This window comes from Apostichopus japonicus, chromosome 1 (assembly GCF_037975245.1).
Source record: "Apostichopus japonicus isolate 1M-3 chromosome 1, ASM3797524v1, whole genome shotgun sequence".
Lineage (NCBI taxonomy): Eukaryota > Metazoa > Echinodermata > Holothuroidea > Aspidochirotida > Stichopodidae > Apostichopus > Apostichopus japonicus.
In genome coordinates this window covers 5857169-5868980 of record NC_092561.1, presented here as the reverse complement: position 1 = coordinate 5868980, position 11812 = coordinate 5857169, and the positions used below count along the sequence as shown (strand labels likewise).

The window sequence follows — 11812 nt, the reverse complement described above, 5'->3', positions numbered from 1 at the left end:
GCTCTGTAATGCATATTCAGTACCAACGAAGCTCTCCTAGCTCAAACAACAACTGGTCGCCGATGCGACTAGCAGATTAGTGACAGTTATAAGTGTGCAAAACCTAGCTTATGGTCACGAATAATAATAATACTACACTTAGTATATTCATTTCAAACATAGATTTTACTAGCTGACGTGGTGGCCAGTGGTATAAGGGGCAGATGAAAGACTCTTGCTCTGCTGGTCGTTTAAATCGTACTAGGGTTGAAGGCATACTATAGTTCATAACGCTCCAGTGGTGTATGGCACTCTTTGTAGCCTAGGATCCCGTGTCATATCTCTCTTGATGTCGCTAAAGGACCCGGGAGGATGCGAAGAGGGTCGGTCGGTGAAAGGTCGAGGTGGCGTGCGTGAATCCCTGCCTATCTCCCTTTGCGGTAGGCATGTGTGAATCCACCGTCCACTGAAAACATGGCCTGATGAGGCGTCATTCTCCTAAATTTGAATGTATGGATGCTTTTAAGAGACATAAAATTATTTTCTATAGAAAAATGTGTTTTAAACTAGCGCCATCATTTTCATGAAAGCGTTGATTTTCTATTCTAGGTTCATTGTAACAGCTCTCCTGATAAACTGGGTGATCTCAACTCAATTTTAAGGACATCCTTTATTGTTAGCCATGCAAAAGGAATTTAACTGCAACAGGATCACGGGATCTCCAGGAACCATAATTAATTCGACAAAGATACGTTACGGAAATGGCATAACATGTTCTAGGGAACAACCCCAACGCCATACCAATCCTATTACCTCACCCCACCCCACAAAGGTGATCATTATTACATGCGTTCCGTGTAATACAGGTTCAAATTTAAACACTGCTGTACTATTATAGGGTTACCTATATTAATCCATACAATACATAGAGTAAAACAGTTAATGAAACTCCTTCGTATATCTTGCAAAATAGTTTACTTTGAAAAGCGATCATTTGAATAAAATTGAACGAAAGGGGTTTTCAACCTTTCGAAGTATGCAGTCGACCTGCTGTTGTGCACGTCAGTGATCAAATATTTATATTGACACAAAGCCACTGAGTTCTGGTGGCCATTGTATTATTTCTGCAAGTCTAGGGATTGACATTCTGATGAATAATGAAAGGCTACCATTACAGTACCGTAAAGTCGATTGACACCGCAGGTTATGGTCAACACGTAACAACCTCTTACAGTATTTGTCCAAAACACGTTAGATATTTTTACTGGTATGTCATTGATTGCAACCTTTACTTCAAGCTGAAGAATCAAAACAATGTATAACTAAAGTGGTTGATGTTTACCGACAATGTTTTATTTTTCAGATGTGTACGTCAGGATTTTGTTTTCGCTGTGAGTATTCCAGCACTCAAACTGAACTTTTGAGTTAAAATAGCTTTCAGGTTCACGACGGTATTCATTCTGATGAGGGATATGAAACGAAGGGAAGTCCAAAAAACTTGCGCATATTTAGTTCTTCTTTAAAGTAAAGTCATCACCATAGTACAACTTGTATAAAGGTTTCACCGGGGGGGGGGGACAATCCTTAATCGCTTCTCGGTCTTTTGGCTAAAATCATGTGTAGTATCTGTTCCCTTTCGAGGGGAATGGTGATGCACACCCGGCGATGATCACACGGTCACAGTCCCGAAGCATTGGGACAGGGGTTTGAGAGCGGATCAGTCGTTCGGTTTTTTCAGTTTGGTTTTCGTGCACAGGTTCTTTCCTGGGTGACTTTTTCTTAAAACGTATCCTTAATCTATATACTTTATGACGATAGAATGGCACACTTTGCAGCATAGCTCATAGAAATACGTGCCCGTATAGCTGCTAAAATTCTTCTTACAAAATTTGTCTTTTTTTGAGATACCTTGGTCATGTTTCGGGTGTAACTGTAAACTGTACAAAGAACAGTATCACACGAATTGATAACGGCAGTACATGATGTAGAGATCTAAGGACATCTCCCCTCACACACAAACAAGAGAGATACATGTTTAGACGTCAATTGTACATATTTACACTATAAATCAGGAATATAATTAAGACTAAGGGTAGGGATGGGGAGTGTGAACTTCACATCTTCCGCTTCACTCAACAGAACCATGTTAAAGCTCTTTAAAGAGAACCCGGACACTCTCCACGGTGGCATTACAGAAAGCAAGAGAAAGTGTCCGTAAGACACTATTCACGCAAAGCGGACACTATATCCTAGTAATGAGTGTTCGTAAGACGCACGGACACTCATTACTGCCACACCTGCACATGGTGGAATAGTACGAAATGTGGGACAAACTAAAGCGAATGACAGCGAATGACCGAATGACAATTGACTTTGTACAGGGTTAATTATCATTTGCGAATGACAGCGAATGACAGCGAATGACAGCGAATGACAGCGAATGACAACGAATGACAACGAAGGACAGTGTTGAGTGGAGATAGAATGATTAACGGAGTGGAGTAAATGCGGTTATTGGTTTTCTGCGCAAAAATGATTTGAGGAAAATCGCATATGCGATTTTGTAACATATGTTACGTGGTTCCAGGGTTTTGGTGTAATTTACGGATAGAAATCACAGGGAAAGTTTGTGTGTGAGAATACGCTTGAGTGCTGTGCTTTTTACCTCTGTAGATTTATATAGAAATATATCCGTTTCAAGATTATATTATTGTTAGTTTCTAACAATTAATATCGGAAAAATGACGTTAATTTTTTTTTTAAATCAGACTTACAATTTCGCTTACTATAAGGTGCGTTTTTATCTTGTCCGTACTTTACTAGATCTAGATACCCACGAAATCTGAACTGTGATATCCGGTTGAAGCAAATGTCTGTGCTGTCATTACTGTCATTCGTTTTAGTCAACGCAATTTTTTAGTGTGTACAACATATTGTCATTCGTTATGTGTAACGCAATTGTCATTCGTTTTAGTAACACCCCGAAATGTATTTGTTCACAGAAAACTCTCTAACACTGCAACATAATTGGTAACCACATAATATATCATTTTACTGTACCAAATGACTGTTGTAAACGAACATGAACTGGAAATAACAGGCGATCAATCATTGGAAATATGACCGGCCTTCTTTTTGTTATTTAAGAAAAATCTTCCAATGTTCTTTAGATCATTTGAACAGACATTGATGTTGGTGACACTATACTTGCAACGTAAAGAAGAAAATGAATGTACGCCAAACAGTGGATTATTTGGTTTCATTATTCTAAGTGTATTTATTTTGAATGCACATAATTGAAAACAATACAAAATTGCACTTTTCTTGTAAATTTACTTGAAACTACTCAAAATGAGATGTTTCTCTCTTGGTAAAACCTCTTGTGAAAGAATAGAGTAAATATTTCTGTATTTTATCTGAAATAAATATTGAAAAAAAAACAAGGGAAAAAAAGGTAAAGATATTGATAGCATCTGGTAGAATAAGCGTTTAAAGATTAATATTACTAAAATATAAAAACACCAGCATAATGTATGATACCCACTGGTATATATCACACAGACTATAGTATCATAATGAAGAATTAATATGCATACAAATACGCAGAATTTGTGATATATACACAAATACTACAAATATCGTCCTTTCACTTTGGGAATAATTCAAGATTTTCCTGTAAATAAAGAGGTCAATAAATAAATAAATATTTAAATTAACATATGCAGAGTCAATAGAAAACAAACCAACCTTCTCCACCACCCCCACCCCCCCCCCAATATCAGATCGCTATGTTACAGAATTTCTAATCATAAGAGGACCCATGCATCTATAAAAAAAAATCTCTAGAAGCACATTATTCACGGTTCTTCTGACCATTTCTGACAAATTTTGTTTCTAATTCACTTTTGTTTTATGTTTCTTCCCATTCTTAGCAAACAAAACTCTGACAGGTCATAAGTCATCTTTAATCAACACCAAATTTCACATTCACTGAGTTTGAGCCAATATTTGGCAATCTTTCCTCAGTTTGATTTTCATTGGATTGTCCCAAGTTTGAACCCTTCAGCATTTTCCAGGCTGTGGAGGAATGGGTATGGGGATAAGGGGGGGGGAGGGGAAGGGGAGAGGAATGATGAGGGCAGGGTCATACAAGATGCATGCATTTTATAATATTCGTCAGGTGGAATAGAGTTTATGTCTATCGATTTCAATATTTATCCGCTTGGTGGATAATTATTTAGCGATAAAATGCCTGTGAGCTAGAGAACAAGACAAAAACACTTAAAGGCATTGAAGACTCGCCCACAAAGAAACGTCTTATGCCGGTAATCTGACCTAGTTTCGAATGAGGTGTAACATCCATCGGTCCCAGAAAATACACACACAACTTGCTACCGTCGGTAATTAGACACTAGTGTACAGTCAATACATACAGCTGCGGTCAATACCCACAACACAGTGTACATAGCAGCGATGGACATCTCAGGTCCAGATAAAAGATAACAAGGTATCACGTTTCATTACTGTCTGCATTTTGTAGCGACAAGAAACAACTTCACTTGCAAGCAACGGATAGTTAATTTTTTTTCAGAGGGCGGCACGCGGTTTGGGGCGAGACTTCAATGCTTTTAATGCTAAGTTCATTAGAACTAAACTGTTTATGTCCATCTATTGGTTTTTAATGCATTTTTATGACTTAGTATCTTTACCCATTGAATGATATAGTATCTTGCATGAACAAAACCATTGGTGATATTATGACAACTATTTAACGTAAAATGACAAATCAATAAAAATAAAATATTATAATGCTATACAAAGAGCACGACCCAATTGCTTTCTGCCAATTTATTCTAAAAAGATATAGCTCGAAGTTTTAAGTTGTTATTAATAACTGAAAACAGCCACCATCACACAACATCACACCATTATAGTAAAAGTGCCCTTTTTTCCCCTCCCAATTCTATCAACGAGTCATGCTCAGCAGCACACAATTGATATATAAATACTGTTACTGTTTATATTTAAGTCTGGAAGTCACTCGTACGTAGGCCCGCTACTAGCACAATAAATACTTGCTCGGTTCTCACCAAGAATGATGATGAACGTGTCCGACTATCTCGCTAATTTCTTTGGCATGTTTTAACATATCTTTTACATTCATTAATTAAAGTCAGACAGGAAGACAGTAATAAAAACTATAGACTAGATCATTCTCATACCAGCCGATGTAAGAGCTAACCCCCCCCCCCCAATTGAAAAGTGCGACAACTTTTTATCTCAATTTGTGTCAGATAACAAAAACAAAATGTGACCCAGGATCTCGCTATACCTTCAGTGTATCTCAGTATCTAATATTCATTTGCAATGTCATTCATATCTTTTATTTCTCTATGGTAGTCACCATAAGCCAGTCTCAATCTCCTTGCAAGAAGCACTCCAGCACATCGGCCACTTTATCACAGATGTATGTATGTATTTTAGATCCTCATGCAAGCAGGAACTCGCGAAGAAGCCATCATTGGCTTATCAAAGCCGCAAGCTGACCGAAGTCAGTCTCTTAGATTCCTTTTTAACGTCCATGATGATGAATTGTCAACAACTCTGTTACTGGACGACATACATTAAATCTTGGAGTGACTGGAACCGGGGACCTTATGATTGAAAGGCACCGGCGTTAACCACTGAGCTAACACTCCTCATCTCCCTCCTATTTCATTCACTCATCACTCACTCCATATCCCTCCTACATTCTTCTAGTAATCGGACTTATATATGTTCCATATTTAACCCTGACAATCCAGTATCCATCATCTCAAAATAAAACTAGCCAGATATTTTTTAATACATAGACAAGTAAAAAAAAATATGGCTTAAATAACCACAATATCACAAGGACTCATTTCTTAATTTGCAAACATTCGAATTCTCTCATACAAATGAGCACATTATTGAAGTAAGGTGCAAAGCATTGTTATGTTCGGAATAATAGCTTGTCCGACTATTAAAATATGATTATGGTTTATAGAGCTTCAGCTAAGCCCCTCCCCCTTTGACAATCAATCAACCCTCTGATTTTAAACTTAGTCACAACCTAGCATGTTAAGTTTGTAAAGGTGTAACTATTTTTAAGCACTAAGTCCTTCAATCTCTCAACTTTGACATGACAGTGCATAGAGCAGTACAAAGGTGTTACCTGACTGGGCTAAGATAATCTCATTCCTCAAAGAAAATAAACTAAATCTGCTTTTACCCTCGCAATTGATCTATATTTCAATGCTAGTCCATAGTACAAACCAATAACAAAGCAACTCAAAGTAGAATGCATGTTCATTTTCAAAGTTGCATGAACAAGTGTTTAACACTAATAATGAAAAGTGTCCAGCCAATGAAATGCTGAGGAATTGAATCATATTTATTGATTAATAGTTCAATTACAGTTAGTCAATGCAAACAAAATCTAATAGTATGTCTTTGTTCGATTAATTGCAGTCTTATTTTAAGAAATACTCAAATGTTTGGAAAACTTTCTCCCGACCAAACTCAAAAAAGGAGCTTAAAACATCCTTTAACTGTTCTACTATAAATGTACAGCCTGCGAACGTAAGTTACAGCCTGCACAATTGTAGGTTACAGCCTGCTCACATAGGTACAGCCTAGGGCACACATAGAGCATGCGCATGTAGGTACAGCCTAGTGCGCATGTAAGTTACAGCCTGTGGACGTAAGTTACAGCCTGCACAATTGTAGGTTACAGCCTGCGCACATAGGTACAGCCTAGTGTGCACATAGAGCCTGCGCATGTAGGAAAAGCCTAGTGCACATGTAAGTTACAGCCTGCGGACGTAAGTTACAGCCTGCACAATTGTAGGTTACAGCCTGCGCACATAGGTACAGCCTAGTGTGCACATAGAGCCTGCGCATGTAGGAAAAGCCTAGTGCACATGTAAGTTACAGCCTGCGCACGTAGGAACAGCCTGCACAAATACAGCCTGTACAGATGCAGTATGCAGTATTGTCACTAAACTAGCAACCTCATCTGTTTCTATCAAATGAATTCACATTTCCTCCCAATTTTATTTCAATCTGGGCAATAAAACACATAATTTTGTCGATTTTTTTTGGCCTCTGCTCTCCTCCTACATGATAGCATGTTGTGCTACAGTGTCTGAAAACCATTTATCATTACACGTCCCATGGAAAGTAACATGTGGTGTGGTTATTCAAGATCCTGAATCACTTACTTTTAAATAAAGTTTGTAATACATTCTTCAGAGTACATCTACAATTGTTACAAACCTTTTCTTATGACAACAGTGATATCCCTAAATTATGATCTGAAACTCGATGACTATATCAGTAAATACTTTAAAGCTAGAAATCTTTAGGTTAAAATTTGACAGATCCGCAAATAGAAAAGTCATCATTGCGACATATTTGAGGCACTGTGGTATTAAAGTGCATCAACTCCAAGCTTCCATTACTAGTCATGGACTACATGGGGCCAAGACAAAACGTCATCCCGGTAATATAATTGGGAAGTAGATTTTTGGTTCTGGTTATTGTGTTTAATAATAAGATATTTCTTCGATACTCAGTCTCTTGACTAGCTCGGTGTTCAATACCCAAGTGGCATATGCAATATGACATGCTACCATAGTAAGGTTAATATAGGTTTCCTAGAAAAATTAAAGATTTAGTGGGGTTTGATATATTTAAATATATAAATATATATAATTGGAATTGTAGTGAGTTGGAAAATCCAGAACAGTGAAAAAACTTCAAGCCTCCACCGGGATTCGAACCCGGGCCACCTGCTTTATATGCGGACACCCTAACCACTAGGCTATGGACGCTGATTGTATGTCCAGAGGATCGAAACCGGTAAAGTAAGGTCGTAATTCCACTGTAGGCTTTTGTCACCTGTATTGAACAATACTAGTTCTGTTTTTGGTGACATATTTGCCTTACTCTAGAGATCAAACATGATGCAAACCAACTTGAAGTCATTTGTGATTCCTAAAGCCAGATATCTAAAGAGATACTTTGAACAGACTGTTAAATGAAATGGAGGTAAATGACAAAGGCAAATGAATTTATATATAATTGCAGTTGTAGTGAGTTGGAAAATCCAGCCTCCACCAAGATTAGAACCTGGGTATATATATATATATATACACACATACATACATACATATATATATATATGTATGTATATATATATATATATATATATATCAAGATCATGAATATGAATATGCAAACACCAAAAATTGACTCCACAAACATGACTATAATAGTTATCATGTTTTAGACTTGATACTTATACAGATTGCCATGTACCCACTGAAAGTCTTTTTTTTTTAATTTCTTTTAATGAATGCTTGTGAAGATTTCTATACTGCAGCAAAAACAAAATGCTTGAATGATACATGCCTTTCATGTTTAGTTGTATATGATATCATGCTCTTAAAATGCTGTTGTAGACTGATTTTCTTTATAATTAACAATCAATTAGCTACAGTACTTTTCAAATTCTGGTTGTAAAATGTACACATTACTGTGAAATGTAAATAATGCTAACTGACAAATGTCCTGATTTCTTAAAGAAATAATAAAAATGGAGTAGGTTCCAAAATCTGGGAGACTCAAAATCTAATGGAAATATTAACAAAAATACTACTTTAATAATACCTGCTACTCACTAAAGTGGTTTCAAAACTAACCTTTTTAAAGGTTAAATACCAGTGCACCTTTGTTACCTCCCGCATATAGTTATATCAAGTGTTTTAATGTACAGTACATGTTCGACCTGGTCAGCCGTCGCTTGGTTTATACCCGGGGAAAAAAAATTGATGGCAGTACGAGTACTACCTTGTGATCAACGAAGTAGCCAAAGCTGTCTTCATTATGTTACTCGAGCAGAAGTCACACTTACCCGTGTGAATTTATTGTGTGGACATCCCCTAGAGTAAGATAAGGAAGACATCTTAGGTTACTTCATAGATCATGTGATACTCGGAAAAATTGCTCTGTTTTTTTCCTGGCAAACCAAGTTGAACTTGTAATGTACGGATAAACCCTCTGAGTCTGACCAAGTGGATTGTCAAAATTGGTACTCTTTTATGTAAACAAACCTTACCCCAGGGGATCCGATCTGGGAACAAAACTGACATATCTTGGGGGAGACTATAGAGCATCTGAAAAGTCAGTGCTTATTACTTCTGTTTTGCATCAGAAAGCAAATTTCAAAAGACGATTGCATTTTAACTCTGTCACAAACAGCAAATAAATTGGCAGATTGTCACCTCCGGCAGCTATCACAAAGAAACAACTGATCTAGGCAAACCTCTCTTAGGATGAACAACATCTCCATCAAAATCTCAAGTTTCTGTCAAATCAACTCTTTACGATGCTGATGTCACCTGGGGGGCGCTCTCTCCCCAGCCACTTCAGGAATAGCAGCTTTAAATTTGTCAATTTGTCAGCTGGTACGTCAAGTCCAGCCCAAAAATCTGGTGGGGTATTCTTAACTGTACCACCTACATAACATGTGGTTTTAATCCAAGGTATACTTTTGCCTAAAACCTAAATAAACAAGCTTTGATATTGGTCTACTGGTCTCGAAAGAAATTAACTCTAAGCCTTTTGTCTCTACCAAAAATTTTGACTCTGATCAAGCAGTTCATTAATTAATTAACATTTTATGGAATAAAGTCAATTTATTTCTTGGCTATTGTCATTTTTAAATCATATGACTGTTTCAATGAAATTTTTGAAATATGTTTGTTCTTCATCCTCTTTGACCAATACATGATACCTTGAGCATTGTAAGACCGATTGAAATAGTATGGAAGTGCACATACCCTTGATCCCCAGTTGTGAGTTTCTTCTCTCTCCAACACCGTTTAAGACACTTAATTTCATATGTATTGCAGTATACCATTAACCCTCTTCCATAATTTGATTGACCCAGTGGGTGCAAGCATTTGAAATTCCACACTCTAGTAAGACTGCTGTCATTTTTTCACCAATGCCCACTTCTTCACCTTTCGAGGTCTAAAATTAGTCTGGAACGTTAGAGCCTATGCGTTCTAATCAATTTGCCAAGCCTAGCAAAGGAAACGAGCATGGAAAAGTCACTTACACAGCTCAAAATTCCCGCAATCTACTGCGAGGGCCTATTAAAATGCCCGAGGCAGGTAAGCTGTGATGACAGTGGTATAAAGGGGCATTTTCAAACGGGGTTCTCTACAGATTCCTTAATTCTCTTAAAAAACCAACTTCTATCAATTTCTATCAGCGCTTCCAGGATACCAGGATCACAAGGAACCCCTGAGTAAAACATGACCAGCAAATCCTGATGAAGGTTACTTTTACAAATTGTGAGACTCACATCTATATTCAACATTCATGACCATCCCATGCCCCCTAGTATGGTATGAAGGGGGGGTTGATCCATGTCATGATCCCTGCAGATTTCTTCTCAATTTATCTCCACAAATTGTAGCACATGTATCCACCACAAAGTATGTATGTATGAATGTATGTATGTATTATAGATCCTCCTGCAAGCAGGATCTTGCGAAGAAGCCATCATTGGCTTATCAAAGCCGCAAGCTGACCAAAGTCAGTCTCTTACATTCATATTTAATGTCCATGATTATGAATTGTCAATTGTCAACAACTCTGTAACTGGACGACATACATTAATCTTGGAGTGACTCGAACCGGGGACCTTATGATTGAAAGGCACCGGCATTATAAACCACTGAGCTAACACTCCAAACTGACTTTTGTTAATGGTTCATGTCTTACTACAACTCTGCCTCAATTGTACTGGCCTCAGATGGAGTGGCTGCCCGTGAACTCGGTTGAGGTACGGCAGTGTACGAAGGTGGGGTTGGTAATGTTTGAGACACTTTCGGAGATGTTTGCTCGACTAAGATGTGAAGCATTCTTGTACAGTGATCCAACTTGGCGTCCATCACTTTTGTCTGAGAGGAGGGAAGAGAGAAAATGAGAACACTTCTACGAATTTAAAGATGAACGATAGTGATTTTTCACCATTGTCGAAAAAATACGATTTTATTCAAGAGTATTCTAGTTGGTTTCCATTTTACACATGTGAAAATTCAAGTCAATCCGATGTTGGGAAAGGCTTAAAAAAAATTCCTAAACTCGTTGATTTTTTAAACAAAAATTGGGCTTTTCGCGAACAGCGATATGATGATCACGTGATCTACAGTGACATGTGACGTCATTATGATGATAACAACGTGAGTGTACTTCAACAGTGTGCACTTAGTGTGTAAGTTTAGTTGCAACCTACTCTATATTGGACTCGACAAACAACGTAAACCACTAGCAAAATCCAAGAAATTGCGTTTTAGGGGGATGCAACAGAACGAATGTGGACTCTACAATAAGTTTTTTTCAATTTTCCAAGCGGGAAAAGTAGTGAGAGATATCGGAAACTCTGGATACGATTTGTGAGGAGAACCAGGAAAGACTTCATCGCACCAGGAGTTTCTCATGGCAAGAATGTGAAAGTTTGTTCTGCCCACTTCACAGAAGATGATTCTCGGGCCCAATTGAAATTTGCGTGTGGCAAGGTCACTAAAGTAATAAAAGTTTGAAAGATTGATGCTTTTATGCCGCATTATTTATATATATCCAGATAAATGCAACAGTAAGTGTTGGAACTGGAAGACATGTCAGACGTGAACAACCTAATGACTATGTGAGGAGAGAATCCACGTGCAAATTTCAATTGGGGCATGGACGTCGCTAAGGCAGAGTTTTTTGGGGCAGAGATGTGTTCATACCCTCC

General features: G+C 37.7%; 1 protein-coding gene across 1 annotated transcript in view; it reads right to left on the bottom strand.

Moving 5' to 3' along the window:
- Positions 1–3769: 3769 nt before the first annotated feature.
- LOC139965276 (potassium voltage-gated channel subfamily KQT member 1-like) overlaps positions 3770–11812 on the bottom strand; it is a 135669-nt gene continuing 127626 nt past the window's right edge. Inside the window, exon 14 of the mRNA XM_071967469.1 lies at positions 3770–10976. Coding sequence (XP_071823570.1) covers positions 10797–10976 — 180 coding nt within the window. The 3' untranslated portion in view covers positions 3770–10796. The remainder of the gene's footprint in view (positions 10977–11812) is intronic.